At 39.6% G+C, this 16697-nt stretch overlaps 1 protein-coding gene across 1 annotated transcript in view; it reads left to right on the forward strand.

Moving 5' to 3' along the window:
• The window catches only part of DISP1 (dispatched RND transporter family member 1), a 219337-nt gene that overhangs the window by 150690 nt on the left and 51950 nt on the right, over positions 1 to 16697 (forward strand). The window contains exon 2 of the mRNA XM_055581955.1: positions 8672 to 9197. Within this exon, the coding sequence (XP_055437930.1) occupies positions 8672 to 9197 (526 nt within the window). The remainder of the gene's footprint in view (positions 1 to 8671; positions 9198 to 16697) is intronic.

Consider the following 16697-nt stretch of genomic DNA (forward strand, 5'->3'; position numbering starts at 1 on the left):
AAAACTGTCTTGGGAAATATTGAGTTCAGAGGATATTTTTCATGTGGACTGAATTTTATATCAGTATCCTTCAGTGGTCCTATAAAAGCTAGTTGAACTTGGCATTGCCCTAGAAGCATCTTGAGATTGTTAGAGAAGCCTTACTTTCAGAGACATGCTGGTCTGAGATTAAATCCCAGCATGTGATTTGGATTAGTTACACTATATTTTTGACCTTCAGTTTTCTCTAAAATGGGTTTAATAAGATCTTTGTAGAGGTATTGTGAGGGAAGTGTCTGACAGAGTGAGATGCTAAAACACACACATACACACACACACACACACACACACACACATTTGGATAGCCCTTTGAAGGGTAATATGTAGTTAGAGACAAAACCTGGCTGGTGTCTTTCTACCATCCAGTTTTAATAGCTCCACTCTAGAAGCTACCTCAGATATTCTTTGTCAATTTCTCTGGTGCATTTAGAGAAGCTATTTATTCTCTGGCTATAGCACTAAATATTAATAGGTCATTTTGGTACCAGTGATAAGAAATGAGACCATCAAACAATTTTAGGGGACTGATTTCATATTAAAACAGGTTTGGTTCATAATGAATAGCTGCTGCTGCTGCTAAGTCGCTTCAGTCGTGTCCGACTCTGTGCGACCCCATAGACGGCAGCCCACCAAGCTCCTCCGTCCCTGGGATTCTCCAGGCAAGAACACTGGAGTGGGTTGCCATTGCCTTCTCCAATGCATGAAAGTGAAAGTGAAGTCGCTCAGTCTTGTCCGACTCTTCGCGACCCCATGGACTACAGCCTACCAGGCTCCTCTGTCCATGGGATTTTCCAGGCAAGAGTACTGGAGTGGGGTGCCATCGCCTTCTCTGCATAACGAATAGAGGTACTCCCAAACTGGCTTTATACCTGATGTGGAAAAAAAACTTCAGGTACTTTATATCTGAAGATCCAGTCTTCCTCTCTAGGAAGGAAGGATTCCTATTTTCCAATATCTAGTACACTTGAAAGAAAAAGATTGTCACATGCAGTTACCTGGGCAAGGTACTTCAATTCACATATATTACACTAAAAAGATTAAAATCTGATTGGTTGTTATTTCTATGCACACAACAGTTTAGGGGCCTGAAATAAGCCATAATTAAACTTGGTTATCAATTAGAACTTCTACTATTAAAATTTGTTACTCTTCTCTGTCTTAATTAGAAAAATGGACCTTTTGTTTCTCTGTTAATTGCTATCTTGTCTGCTTTCATTGGGCATCATTTTGCCATTGCTTAGGCCTAATTCTCTTGAAGCCTTCCCGCCTAGTTGTGTCTTTGCCTTGCTACACAAAGTGTTTTTTTGAACCAACAGTATGGAAGATTGGAAGATTTTGTCACCCCACTCCAAATGGACTGTATCAGAATCTACATTTGAAAAACACCATATCAGTGTTGTATATTTTGTCTAATAAAACTGTGTTATAGGGAACATCACTCTTCTTGAAAAAGCTGATTGCCTACAATATGGAATCTTGTTTTTGATACAGTCTTGCCATTTATTGTTAAGTTTGGTGTTATGAATCTAATGAAGCAAAGGGTTGTTCTGGAATACATTGAGCTTATGGAATGTAGTTTAGCAGAAAGCCCTCAAAACCTCAGCATCAGACTTCCTGACCCTAACCATTTGAGACTCTGTACTTCAAGTTTTTCTTTTGCAAAGTAGAGCCATAATGTGTGCCACACCTGTTTTTCTGAGGGCTATTAGGAGGATCAACTCGAGTGAGATCATGTGTGTGAAAGTGTTTGGCAATACCAAAGAGGTGTGCCATCGTAACTGTTGACGTGGATGAAGACGTTGTTCCTTCAGGCTGTCTGAGCCTCGTGTTTGTCAAGGATAGGGATGATTCCGCTGAGTGGTTACTGTGGTAATTGGAACATGTCTGTGTAGTCTCTTCAACATTACGTGTAGATTTTAACTTGACAGTTTTCTGGCTATACCAGCAGTTCTGGCTTCCAATTGCAAGGAGTTACCATGAGGTTTTTGTAACCCTTTTATTAATATTAATAGTAAGATTGCATCTTTTGGGTAGGTTGTGTGTCACTAACAGACTTTAATATATCATATCATATGTTGATGAATAACATTTCCATAATTTCCTCAGTTCCTACTATGATTATATGATAGCATTTTCAATGAGATACTACTCTTAGTCTTAGAAGCAGGGTAATTTCCTTTTATCTTACAGGTGTTAGTGTCCTGAGCCCCAAGCCAGAGTAGGATGTAATTGTTTGAACCTTCTAAATACGTGAATTCTGATGACTTTTCTCTTTACATTTCAATATGATTGGAACACCTCTATATTTGTCCTCTGTTTCTCTGTTTAATGCTTATGAAACTAGTCATAGTAATTTTGGTTCACAGATAGCTTTGGTCCAAAAAATAATAATTTATGTTTCCCCAAATTTGAAAGCAATGAAATTGAAAATCATTTTCTAAAAGTTTGTATTCATCTGTTCTTTCTCCTTAGCTAGGTTTTGATTTCCTGCTTTATCCAGTTATTTGATATATTGTGTAGGGTGTTATCGGAGAAGGTAATGGCACCCCATTCCAGTACTCTTGCCTGGAAAATCCCATGGACGGAGGAGCCTGGTGGGCCGCAGTCCATGGTATCGCTAAGAGTCGGACAAGACTGAGCGACTTCACTTTCACTTTTCACTTTCCTGCATTGGAGAAGGCAATGGCAACCCACTCCAGTGTTCTTGCCTGGAGAATCCCAGGGACGGGGGAGCCTCGTGCGCTGCCGTCTACGGGGTTGCACAGAGTCGGACACACAACTGAAGCGACTTAGCAGCAGCAGCAGCAGCAGCAGCAGCAGCAGTGGGGTGTTATTATAAGAGAGCTGATATATACTGGAAGACAAACAATTTAAAATGCATCCAGTGAATAGATGACTATTAATCCTTTAAAGTAAAGTAAGTTTGTTTCTGTTCTTGCATTTTAATAATAATTATCTTCTGTTCATTATTAGTCACCATGCTAGAAACTTTATATGTTGTTTCATTAATATTTTATCACTATGAAGATAGCACATTTATAGTAAAAGTTGCAAGCAGTACAAAAAGTAAAATATGAAAGTCTTCTTTACACTTCCCAGTGCAACTGGGCAGTGTAATGGGCAGTCTCGTGGCCCAGTGCAACACTCTAGCAGGAAACAATGTTAGCATTCCCCATATTCTCCTAGAAGCTAGCTACGTATATACACTAACCATATATGTGAGTCTTCTCCCCTTTTTCAATGAAATGGATTCATACCACGTTGGCTCTTCTGCAGCTGGATTTTATTCACACATGAAGAGGTATTACTTTGGACTTCTTTCCCTGGAAGTAATCCTGATTTAACTCACTCTTTTATTGTACAGAATACGAAATTTATGGCTATGACAGAATTTGAGTCCCTTACTGACCATTTAGACCATTTCCAGTCTGCACTGTCACGGGCAGTGGTGCGGTCAGCATCTTTCTGTGGACTTGGCTTTACACGTTGCTCAAGGATATCCAAGCTGTAAGCCCTAGCAGAATTGTGAGTCAGAGGATGAGGGTGTTTTACAGTTTGAATAGTAACGCCATGTTGCTCTTTCAGAAGGTTACATTAGTTTGCTTTTCAAACAAATTTAACTCTATACAGAGTCAAGACTTTGAGACTTTAAGAATGTAAATAATTTGACCCAGGTATTCAGTAACTAGCATTTAGACTCATCCAGGCCATTTCTTCTAAGCTACAGATATCGCTGATGCCATTTTAAAACATAGTTTTGGCTTTGAAACTAGGAAGCATCATTTCAGGTTTTTTAAATATTCTCCTCACTTAAGGAATACTAATAATTCTTTCATTGTAAATACATAGCCTTTTATGGTTTTAAGTATATTTTTACATTCTCAGAGTAATCATATGAGGTGGACATTGATTTGTATCCTGATTTACACTTGTGAAGAACTGAGGCCCAAAGAAAAAAAATCTTAAATTTTAAAATGTAATCAAAAGGTGGTCCTTGGCCCAAGGCCGTATAAGCCTCAGAACCGGTAAAGCACTCAGGACATAAAAATAGTAGAAAGGTTGAAAGAGGAGGTGTGAGATTAGTGGCTTTGGGTATATTGATATTGGCTTGTTATACTCAGAAACAACAGGAAAGGCACTAAAATACTGGCTATCGGGCCTCACCACACCTCAAGCCAGCGCCTCAAGAATAGCTTTCTTTTGGCAATCGCTGTGTGTTATGGCCCTGGGGAAAACAGGTGATTTCAACATAGCTCTTCTAAAGTCATTCATTATATTTGATCCAAGACTGATTTTAAACTTCCACGGTAAATAATAACTGGCACTGCATTTGTAATCACATAGCATTACATTTATCACAATAGTTCCTTTTTATGATGTTGAATCTTCCTCTAGCTCATCTCTTTCGCTGTTCTTTCTGACTCGGATCAAATTTTTTTTCACTTGTTTCAGTGAATAAACTTCAGTGAAAGTTCTAAAGAAACAAGGTCTTTCTCTTTGTGGCCTTAAAGTCAACTCTTGACTTTAGATGGAAATTTTGCCATTGTCCTGGTCACCTGAATTCTTACACAGATACACTAATTGAACTTAATCTGTAAACATTTCTGAGAACAATTTTGTGCCAGCTTTTGCTTTTTCATCATTTTTAACTTATAATCTGCAACTTATTTATAAAGGCAATTTGATTGTTCCCAGTTTATGCTTAAAGAAACTGAATCTCTTAGAAAGCTCATGTGAATTACTTCAAATACAACCACAGTCATAGTTCAATTATTCTTTACTATCCACTCATACCTACTTCATTACAAGAAGTCTCCAAGTTACCAAACAAGTTATGTTCCAAAAGTTCATTTGTAAGTAAGTTATTTGGCACTTGAACTGCAGTTTACCACACCGCTAGAAAAAATGTTGTAAATCGTGATTAGGTCCTTTGGCTGACCTGCAAAAATCTATTTAACTCTTATGTAACTACAAAATGATGCTTTGGCAATAAAAATAAGAGAGAATGATAGCTGTCATTCTTGTTACACAGAAAAAGAGAAATTATTTTTCCTGATGAGAAACAGAGTCAATGAGAAGACAGGGAAACAGAGACATTTTGGAGCGTCTAGAGGGGGTCTCAGGGTACTTTCACGAGCATTCAAGGTTGAGGTCACTCTGTCTGAAAGTCAGTTTCACTTGAAAACCTTGAGGATTTTTGTTAGATACTTCTCACCAGCCTAACTCACCTGATACCTATGATTAGCGGCAGTAGGACTGATTGAATTAAGCCAAAATAAACTCTCTGAAATGATATTAACCCACCTAGTATGGTCAGACGGAGAAGGCAATGGCAACCCACTCCAGTACTCTTGCCTGGAAAATCCCATGGACGGAGGAGCCTGGTAGGCTGCAGTCCATGGAGTCGTGAAGAGTGGGACACGACTGAGCGGCTTCACTTTCACTTTTCACTTTCATGCATTGCAGAAGGTAATGGCAACCCACTGCTGTGTTCTTGCCTGGAGAATCCCAGGGACAGGGGAGCCTGGTGGGCTGCCATCTATGGGGTCACACAGAGTCGGACACAACTGAAGCAACTTAGCAGCAGCAGTATGGTCAGAAGAAATCAATAGACCAGAAAAAGAGTATTCCTATTCTGTCTGTCTGTCTTGATAAAAAGGCCAAGAGGAGGTCCTGATTTTCTCAGCAGATCTCATCAGCTCCAGGAGCTTGGCTGAGGTCCGTAGAGGAGTCTTGGGAACATGAGTCATGGGTAAAGGCAAGAGAAAGCATGTGCCTTCCGTGATTTCTCTAGAGCATTTGTACCAGAGTTTCTGATGCTGAGAAATGACTACATTTTTATCTCATCAAGTGATTACTTCTTACATTTTCTAGATGGTCTTTCACTTAACCGTGAAAATAAACATCTTAAATTTCCGTTAACTTTTTATGAAGTCCAGTGCCTTTTTAGATGGCCCCTCATTAGGGGCCCCTTTATCATTTTCAGAACATTTGCACACAGCTTTTTGTTTTGTTAACAACAGAAGAAAGGATATATCCTTCAGTAAATGGAAACTTAAGGGCACAGATCTTGCTGAGATGGCAGATTAAGAAAGAGAGAAAATTAGAGTCTGTGCCTCCAGGATCAGTTTAGGGCTCTTAACCAGTATCCACACTGTCTTCCCACTAGTTGGATAATACATTTAACTACAAATGCTCTGTGTTGGGGATATCATTTAGATGTTTTTTAGTGGGTATTTATACCTGGAGTGATTTAACTGAAGGACAAGGCATTTTACTACAATTCAAAATCTTTCTCAGTGGTCATTACAATAGGAACTTGGGACTGGCAGACCACTTTCAAAAGTGATGGTAAGGCTGATGAGAGAAGTAGCATCTACTTGATTTATATATATGTTTGATATTTATAAATTTTTATCTTTTCCACTAAAATCATGGGGTTGCAGAGTCGGACATGACTGAGTGACTGAACTGAACTGAACAATGATGTTCCTTGGAAGAATAGCTGTGCCAAACTTAGACAGTGTTTTAAAAAGCAGAGACATCACTTTGCCAACAAAGGTCTGTTTAGTCAAAGCTATGGTTTTTCCAGTAGTCATGTACGGATTGAGAGTTGGACCATAAACAAGGCTGAGCACCAAACAATTGATGCTTTCAAACTGTGGTGCTGGAGAAGACTCTTGAAAGTCCCTTGGACAGCAAGGAGATCAAACCAATCAATCCTAAAGGAAATCAACCCTGAATATTCATTGGAAGAACTGATGCTAAAGCCGAAGCTCCAGTACTTGGGCTATCTAATGCAAAGAGCTGACTCATTAGAAAAGGCCCTGATGCTGGGAAAAATTGAGGGCAAGAGGAGAAGGGGGCAACAGAGGATGAGATGGTTGGATGACATCACTGACTCAATGGACATGAGTTTGAGGAAACTCAGGGAAATAGTGAAGGACAGAGAAGCCTGGTGTGCTGCAGTTCATGGGGTCACAAAGAGTTGGACTTGACTTAGCAGCTGAACAACCACCACAACAAAGAGTGTCTTCTGGGTATTAGTATTCAGATTGAAACATTATGCATTGTTCTGGCATTCTCTGCTCAGAAAGGTCCCTGTTGAGTAGTTTATAATCTGGGTGAAAACATGCATAGGAATCGTCCTCATGAGTGATGATTTCTTCTGGTACCTGTGTGTCTGCCAGAGGTGGGGAGGGACTGGAGAGAGATTTCTCCTGAAGTTGTTTTGTCTACTCAGAAGAATGCTGTGCCAGAAGGGTTAGTGAGCCAAACAATGGTTCTCTTTTTTATTCTTGGCATCATGTGTAGGTCAAATAAACCAATAGCATTTGATGGCCCATTTTTCTTACTGCATTTCCAGATTTTGTATGTGTGTTGGTCAGAAGGTGGTAAAGTAAAGAAGGTTGTTTTTGTTTTTGTTTGTTGACCAGGCAGAAAAAGATATTACTGGTAATTTGAACACTAATTTTTCCTTTATATTTAAGGCCTGGACCCTTTGATAGAGGGGAAAAAATTAATTAAAAAATCTCACTTGAAGCAAATCCCAGCCATAGTACTATTTTTCTTATGTGCAAGCAATACTACCCTATAGGACATAACATAGAAAACAAGTTAATAAGATCATGACAACTTACATTTATTATTTTCTTAGCATTATATTTGTTGGTTTAGGGGATAAAACTTTTGCATCTGTTATCTTGGTAGCCACAATTCTTAGCTTAGCTGATTGGTTTCTATTTTCTTTTGTTTATTCTTATTCTAAGACCTAAGTGACTTAGACTTAGAAAGTGACTTCTAAGTGACTTAGAAAATCATATTTCCTTGACATTTTTAAATGATGTAAGACATTCTTAAGATTATTCACATTATCTTAACCCACAGAACTAATTGCCCTCACGAATAATCACCCTCGCCCTTCATTTTGTCTGTTGTTTCTGTATCAGAACACCTCAAGCATGATATTATTGAAAAGCCAAAGAATGATATTGGTGAAGTAAATAGTAAATGTTGCTCAGTCGTGTCTGACTCTTTGCGACCCCATATACTGTAGCCTACCAGGTTCCTCCGTCCATGGGATTTTCCAGGCAAGAATACTGGAGTGGGTTGCCATTTCCTTCTCTCAGAGATCTTCCCAACCCAGGGATCGAACCCAGGTCTCCCACGTTGTAGGCAGACGCTTTACCGTCTGAGCCACCGGGGAAGTCCCCTCTCTATTCTACCACCTCCCCACCCCCATCCTAAAATATTCTAATTCTTTTTTTTTAATTTATTTGATTACATCTTGTCTTAGTTGTGGCTTGCAGGCTCCAGAGCATGCTCAGTAGTTGGGGCTACAGTCCATGGGGTTGCAAAGAGTCGGACATGACTGAGCGACTAAGTACACGGGGAGGAAGTGGTCAATGGGACAGGAGAGGGGTTCTGCCTGGTGTGGCTGGGAGGAGAGAAGAGGAGGGCTAACTTACCAGCTGGTTCTGTTGCACGCGTGGCAGGGCTTCCCCTAATGCTTTCACAACTCCTGTAAGAACCCTTGTTTTCAAAGAGCTATTTTAAAATATTTTTCCTGCCTTTCCTGCATAACTGTCTGCCTGACTATAAGTGGTTGATTTTATATCATTTTCTTTCTTAGGGTCAGGAAACTGGAGCATGGCTATGAGCAACGGAAACAGCGATTTTATGGTTCTGAGCAATGGCAGCATCGCAACCAGAGCTACCACCCCTACTCCCCTCAGCCCCTGTGATGGAGACCCTGCAGCCCAGCAGCTCGCATCCAAAGAAGCACCCAGAACAAAAGTGAGTCCAAATGGATGCCTGCAAGTTAATGGCACCGTTAAATCATCCTTTCTGCCTTTAGACAACCAAAGAACGCCTCCGGTGTTACCCCAGTGCTGCCATCCTTGCCCATACCATCACCCTTTGACTCCCCATGACAGTCACCAAGAGTGCCATCCCGAGGCTGGCCCTGCAGCACCTCCTGCTTTGGCCTCGTGTTGCATGCAGCCACACTCAGAGTACTCTGCATCTCTCTGTCCAAACCATTCACCTGTTTATCAGACAACGTGCTGTCTTCAGCCCTCTCCATCCTTCTGCCTGCATCATCCGTGGCCTGACCATTTTCAGCATCAGCATGTGCCACAGCACATAGCCAACATCAGGTGAGTGGTCCGCAAGGTTTGCTGGACTTTAGCATTCGACTAATTCCATGTGAATGTGACTGCTTGTGTTGATTTCTCCAAAAGGAGGAGAGAATAATGTATCCGGAAAAGGGAATTAATGAAACTGCTTACTTTGTGGATTGTGTGAAGGCTGTTAAAGTGCAAATGAAGTATTATTTTATTTGTTTTATCCGGTGACTTCTCAGTCAGTTAAACCCTCTCTTCCTTTTTTTCCTATTGGTGAGCTGGTTAGGTGTCCCTGCTAGGACTTGAAGTATAAAGTTCAGTAAAAGGTTTTATTGTCAGTAATTTCTATTATTAAACATGGGAGATGGATATATTTGTGATGAGGCTGCCTGAACAGGAGTCCTTTTTGCTACTATTGATAGTGATCAACATTTATGAAAAAGAAGTATAAAACCAAGTGCTTCATTATAGCTGTACTCACAGTTTCTATTCAAATGGTTTGGCTGACTATGTAATATATTGAGATGATACAAAAGCAACAATTTCTTTCATAGCAGGTAGGAGAAGGCAATGGCACCCCACTCCAGTACTCTTGCCTGGAAAATCCCATGGACGGAGGAGCCTGACAGGCTACAGTCCATGGGGTCTCAAAGAGTTGGACAAGACTGAGCGACTTCACTTTCACTTTTCACTTTCATGCATTGGAGAAGGAGATGGCAACCCGCTCCAGTATTCTTGTCTGGAGAATCCCAGGGACAGGGGAGCCTGGTGGGCTGCCATCTATGGGGTCGCACAGAATCGGACAGAACTGAAGTGACTTAGCAGCAGCAGCAGGACCTATAAATCTGTAGCATAGGACTTTTAAAAAATGTACTTTGTAAAATAAAGCATGTTCAGATCTGGTAGGTTGAAAAATACTAGAAAATCTCTGCCATTGCCAGTTCTCCTTCCTATCTCAGGCCATGATTTCTCTGATATATGCTTTCCAGCTTTTTTTTCCATGAGTAAGTTTAAAGTCACACATACTGCAGGTGAGCAATCATAACATATTTTATAAAATCCTAAGTACTTAACAGAGACCAAGAATTATATTTTTTGGTAGTAAAAAGTCTTAAAAGAGCTAGAAGAGGACATTCTCTTTTAAAATTAGGGTATGATTTTTATACAGGGAAATGCATATATCTTAAGTGCATGGTTTGATCAGCTTTGACGAATGTATACAGTAGTATAATGCGTACCTTGGTCAGATGTAAAACATTTCTGTCACCTCAGAGAGTTCCTTTATGCCACTGCTTAGCCTTTCCTTCTGTCTTCACCAGAAGCACTATTCTGAGTTCTGTTACCATAGATTATTTTGTTTGCTTTAAAACTTCATATAAACAGGATCATCGGAGAAGGCAGTGGCACCCCACTTCAGTACTCTTGCTTGGAAAATCCCATGGACGGAGGAGCCTGTTAGGCTGCAATCCATGGGGTCGCTAAGAGTTGGATACAACTGAGCAACTTCACTTTCACTTTTCACTTTCATGCATTGGAGAAGGAAATGGCAGCCCACTCCAGTGTTCTTGCCTGGAGAATTCCAGGGATGGGGGAGCCTGGTGGGCTGCGGTCTATGGGGTCGCACAGAGTCGGACACGACTGAAGTGACTTAGCATAGCATAGCATAAACAGGATCATACAGTAGGTACCCTTTTGTGTCTGACAATTTTGACTCATGACCTTTTTGAGACTATCTAACTGCTATGTGTGTTACTTTCCCTTTTTATTCCTGAGAAGTAATTCATTGTGTGCAGGTAGCAAATTCACTTGTAGGTAAAGGAGTACAAACTTCCAGTTCTAAAATAAATAAGTCACGAGGATGTAACGTATTGTGTGGTGACCATAGTTAATAATACCATATTGTAAAGTTGAAAGTTGCTAAGACAATAGATCTTAAAAGTTCTCATCACAAGAAAATTAATTTGTAAATATGTGGTAATGGATGGTAAGCAAACGTAATGTGGTAATCATTTTGCCGTATATACAAATATCGAATCATTATGTTGTACACCTGAAACTGATGTTATATGTCAGTTGTATCTCAATTTTTTTTTAAATCACATCCAGACAGGGATTAAGTAATAAATACTTTTCACTTTTATCAGGTTTTAGATGCTGCTGAGATTATCTGGTTTCAGTCCTTTGAAAAGAGAGGAAGAGAAAGGTGGGGAGAAGGACAAGGGATGGGAGAGAGGGCGTGGGGATCCTCTGCAGCGTGTTTCCGCAGTTGCTGAATGGTTTTTTCGTATCAGATGCGAGAATCTTTTAGTCACTCACCAAAGCCGTTTCTTAGAAGATTGGTCCTGACAGCATTGTGTAGCATGGCTAGTTTCAGACTCTTTCCACTTTGAATGAAATAGTATAAGTGATTAATTTTAAAATTATATGGTCATAAATATTGATATTTTAGAATCATAAATTATATGGTTTCAGGGTGTGAGATCATATTTTGAAGCTGATCCCTCCTTTAAAAACTGTCACAAAACAGTAGAACAATGGGCAAGAAAACAACTGTTTCAACATGACAGACATATCAGTACTTTCAACATATCAGTACTTTCAGGATTCTGATTTAACATTTCTCAATGATCTAATTTTAAAGGAATGAAAGTCCTATATGCATATGACTTTAAATACAATGGTATTAAAAAAACAAACTGATTTTTTTAAAGTACCATATTTGCCCATCAGGAAAAACTGTAGAATAAACTGGAATATTATGTGAAAAAATTTTCATATAAGAATTTTATCTCAAGAATTTGAACCTTTTGATGAACCGTTTATAACAGACATAGAATTTTTCAAAGATGCCTGTGAAGAAATGGTATGTGTCCAGTTGTGTATAGTACATACTTTTTGTAAAATTTGTGCTTCCAGAAAGTCTTCCCTATCTGCTACATTTATGTATTTAACATGTATATAGTCAGTAGTATTTACTGAATATTTATGTGTGCCAGGTACCAAAGATATAATTCCAAATGAGATGAGACTTTTTTCCCATCATAAAACTATAAGCTAGTAGGGAGGGAGACAGAAAGGCAAACAGGCAGCTCTTATCTCTTATTGTGATATGAGATACCAAGAAGGGATGAAAAAGAAAAATGTTGCAAATGGAGAAGAGGTGGTCTGGTCGGCAGTGGGAATGGTCTGTGTAAAGACTTACAAAGTAGTGTGAACCCAACTCCAGCATGGTTGAGTATGACTAGGCGCTGGAGGAGAAAGTGTACTAGCAAGGGGAGAGGTGTACTGGGACTAAATCCTGAGGGGCGTGTGAATTACCTGAGATTTCTGGGCGGTATCCTGAGCCAGTGAGAGGCAGCGTGGATGTTTGTGTATGCATGACTTTTTTATTGTGAAAAAGATATGCAGAACATAAAATGTATCATTGGAATCACTCCTGTGACTACAGTTCAGCCGCATTAAGTACATTCGCACGGTTGTGCAACCATCACCACCATCCCTTCTCCAGAACACCCGTCATCTCCCCAAACTGAAACTCCCTACCCATTAAACAATAATTTCCCATTCTTCCCTCCCCAGCCCTTGGCAACCACCATTCAACTTTCTATCTCCATGAATTTGGCCACTCTAGGTACCTCATATGAATGGAATCATACAGTATCTGTTCCTTTGTGACTGATTTCACTTAGCATAATGTCTTCAAGGTTCATCCAAATCGTAGCATGTATCAAAATTTTCTCCTTTGGAAAGGCTGATTAATACCCCATTGTATGTATATACCACATTATTTTCATCCACTTATCTGTCCGTGGATACTTGGATATTGTGAACAGTGCTGCTCTGAACATGGGTGTACAGATACCTGTTTGAGTTCCTGCTTTCACTTCTTTTGGTTACATACTCAGAAGTTAATTACTGGATCATGTGGTAATTTTATGTTTAACTTCTTAAGAATCCACCACACTGTTTCCACAGCTGCTGGGCACATCCTTGCCAACACTTGTTCTTTTCTGTTTGTTTTTTTAAATTGTTTTATAATAGCCATCCTAATGGGTGTGACATTATAGATTTTTAAGCAGAAAGTAATTCAGATTCATATTTTAGAGAGGTCTGTAACCTGCATTGTGGAGAGTAGATTGAACTGGGTCAGGACTGTCGTAGAGAGAAAGAGCTTTAGAAGCCTTTTTGCAGGTGAGAGAAGGTGATGACTTGATCCAGGATTTAGAAATAATTTCACACTAGAAAGATTTATGAGGTAGAATCTCCTAGGTTTGGTGAACCACTGGTTATGGGGGAGGAAGAGAAAGAGAATCACAACTAACTTGCAGTTTTCTGGTTTGAGCAACTAAGCAGGTAGATGGGGATGCCAGTCACTAAAATGGGGAGGACAGAAGAAGGCTTAGCAAGCAGAGCTTCTGGGGTTGGGGGTGGGTAGTAACAATGGAAGAGTGCCATCCTTTGAGCTTTCTTGAAAGAATAAGGATGCTGCGTTATACATGACAGTTACACTGAGGGTAACGATACTGTTGGAGGCGATCGTAGGATGAAAACTGGAGCATTTAGACTCAGCCCAGCGTGCATGTATTTGCAGCACTGTACTGCGGACAAGGCAGTAAGCCAGCTGCTGTGTGTGTCTTTCCCAAATCAGGAAGACATCCACGGAAACAAATGCGGATGTGGATATAGCTGCTGTGTAAGAGCAGGACAGTTTGGGATAGAATACACAGGATGGTCTAACTAGGAAATGCTGAAAATAAGGATGTTGTGTGATACTTTGCTGCCTTTTATTAGTTACTCTACCCAACACTTTTAGGACAGTTATTAGAACAAAGATTCTAGATGCTGTTCCTCTACCAGGAATGCTGATTCTCTAAATCTTTTTATTTTCTTTTTGTGATTTCTTGCATGTTGCTTTTTTAAAAATTAATACTCTCAAATACTTAATGAATATTCAATTAAAGTTATTCAATTAATGTTTGAGATGTACTTCTGACTTGATAATAGTATAGAATGTTCACATCACTTTAAGACTATCTTAAAGGTTGACAGCCTTGTAGTAAAATTATGTATAGATGGAAGATCTCAGATACTTTCAATTGCTATTCCTTTTTGGACCTACAGATGCACCCACCTGGTTGGTATTTTAAAGTTGTTGTTTGTTTATAAAGTACTTAAGTCTTAAAAAGCCAATCAAATAGAAAGTATAATTTTATCCCAGCTCATTTGCCACCTCCTTTCAGTTGTTCATATTCTCCTTTCTATTTTCCCCACCTTCTGTACTACAGTAGGTCATCTTTCATTGTTTCTTGACTCTCTAAGCTGTAATAAATCTTTCTAAGACATTCATTGTAGTCAATCACTCGTGTGTGTGTTTTTTTTTTTTTGCTGTTTTTAAAATTATCTGTTAATCATCTGACTGATTAAGATCATTGCAGGGGTCACATTTAGTATATTCTCTTGATTCTATTTATCACCACATATTAAGTAGTTCAACTTAATCTCGTATTAAAGCTTCTGGCTTTTTCATGTATAGATTCCTATCCTCATGCCCATCAATCAGCTGATAATGTGACTAATTGAGAACACTCAGGATTATTTTTTTAAACTTTTTTGTGTTGGGGTATAGCCGATTAACAATGCTGTGATAGTTTCAGGTGAACAGCGAAGGGACTCAGCCAGACATATACATGTATCAATTCTCCCCCAAACTCCCCTCCTATCCATAATATTGAGCAGAGTTCCACGTGCTATGCAGTATGTCCTTGTTGGTTATCTATTTTAAATATAGCAGTACGTACATGTTTATACCAGTTTCCCTAACATGCCCCCATCCTTGCCTCCTGGCAACCATGATTTCATTCTCAAAGTCTGTGAGTCTGTTTCTGTTTTGTAAAGAAGTTCATTTGTATCATTTCTTTTTAAAGTCTACATATAAGGGATGTCATATGATACTTCTCCTTCTCTGAGTTACTTCACTCAGGATGACTATCTCTAGGTCCATCCATGTTGCTGCAAATGGTATTATTTCATTTTTAACGGCTTAGTAATATTCCATTGTATGTATGCACCACATCTTCTTTATCCATTCCTCTATCAGAGAACACTAAGAATTTTAAAAAGGCAGATAGTAGTCTCTCCCTACCATGAGACGGAGCCTATATCCACAAGTCCTAAACCTAGTTGATTATCAGTATCCACCAGGGGAATCAAAGAATAAGATTAAGTATGATAGTAATGAGAAGTTTAGCTTGCAGTAGAAACGATAAAGCATTCAGGAGTTCAGAAATGGGAAGGATCCCTGCAGGTTGATAAAGTTAGGGACAGTCTGACAAGAGAGAACTTGAGTGACCCTTGAAGGGTGACTGGGAATGATAAAGGGACTGCCTGCATAGTGCAGAACACAGAAGGTGGTGGGGAAGACTGGACAGGGGAAGCGCACAAAAATAAAAGCCTACGTAAGGAAGATAAGGAGAACAGGATGGCCGGGGTGAAGGGATCATTTGTACGGTCAGGAGGGACAGCTTTTCCTAATTTTACATCCCGAGTACAGTCAAGTCCTCTAAAAGGCTGCATGGTAATGATCTGCTCTTTATCCACAGAGCTCTGGAAAAACCTCTCAAGAGCCAGTCACATTCCACGTGTGCTCACTGAAGCAAAGTTTTGAATGATTCATTTGGGAATCTTCTTATTGCCGTATTAAAGTGAAAGGGTAATGGTATTATGACAGTTAATAAGGAGTTCTGCATCCAAAAATAGCATACAAGATTTCTAATCTAAACTATACTTACCTTTTAATTTGGTGTTGCAAAAAATGTTCCTGATGTTCACAGAGGGCTGCATAAAGGATACTTGGCAATGACCAATAAACTCGTTATCATGGTAGGGAACCTGTGATAGTTTTGGGTGCCTGCCAAATGCATTTTTATTTCTCTGAGGGTGATTTCATAGACAGATGGTCACTTTGAATGTTCCCCATGGCACTCTGGAGGAATTAGGGCTATACCGAGTTAAGAAGACTTGGCACAGAAGGGGACCATGGAACCCTACCATTAGTTCAGCCCCTGAAAGGTTAAACAAACATTGTCCCTACCTCCACATACATTGTGACTATATAATTTTTGTAACCTATATTTCCTTTCTCCTTGAGTTCTTTATTAGTTTTCCAATTTCAGACTGGCTTTTCTCCCAGGTTTTCTTTTTGTTTCCCTTTAGGACACTAGTTACTTTCTCTGAAGGGAACAATTTTTCCTAAAAAGTAAGACCTGAGAATTCTTGTATTTGGTTAAAAGAGATAGAATCTACCACTTGAAATCTGGTTCCTTTGTGTATGTTGTATCATAACGTCCAGGGGTTAAATTACAGACCTGAGCACCATTTTCTGAAGGGTCTTACTTTGCCGCACCTGGCCTACAATGCTCCACCCTCCCCCTTCCCTAAGCCTGCCAATGATGTTATTTTAGTTAGCTAGGAAATTTGAACCAAAAGTCCCTCTGAACACTTCATCAGCAGTGTAGCATGAACTTGGCATTGACA

This window comes from Bubalus kerabau, chromosome 5 (assembly GCF_029407905.1).
Source record: "Bubalus kerabau isolate K-KA32 ecotype Philippines breed swamp buffalo chromosome 5, PCC_UOA_SB_1v2, whole genome shotgun sequence".
NCBI classification, from domain to species: Eukaryota; Metazoa; Chordata; class Mammalia; order Artiodactyla; family Bovidae; genus Bubalus; species Bubalus kerabau.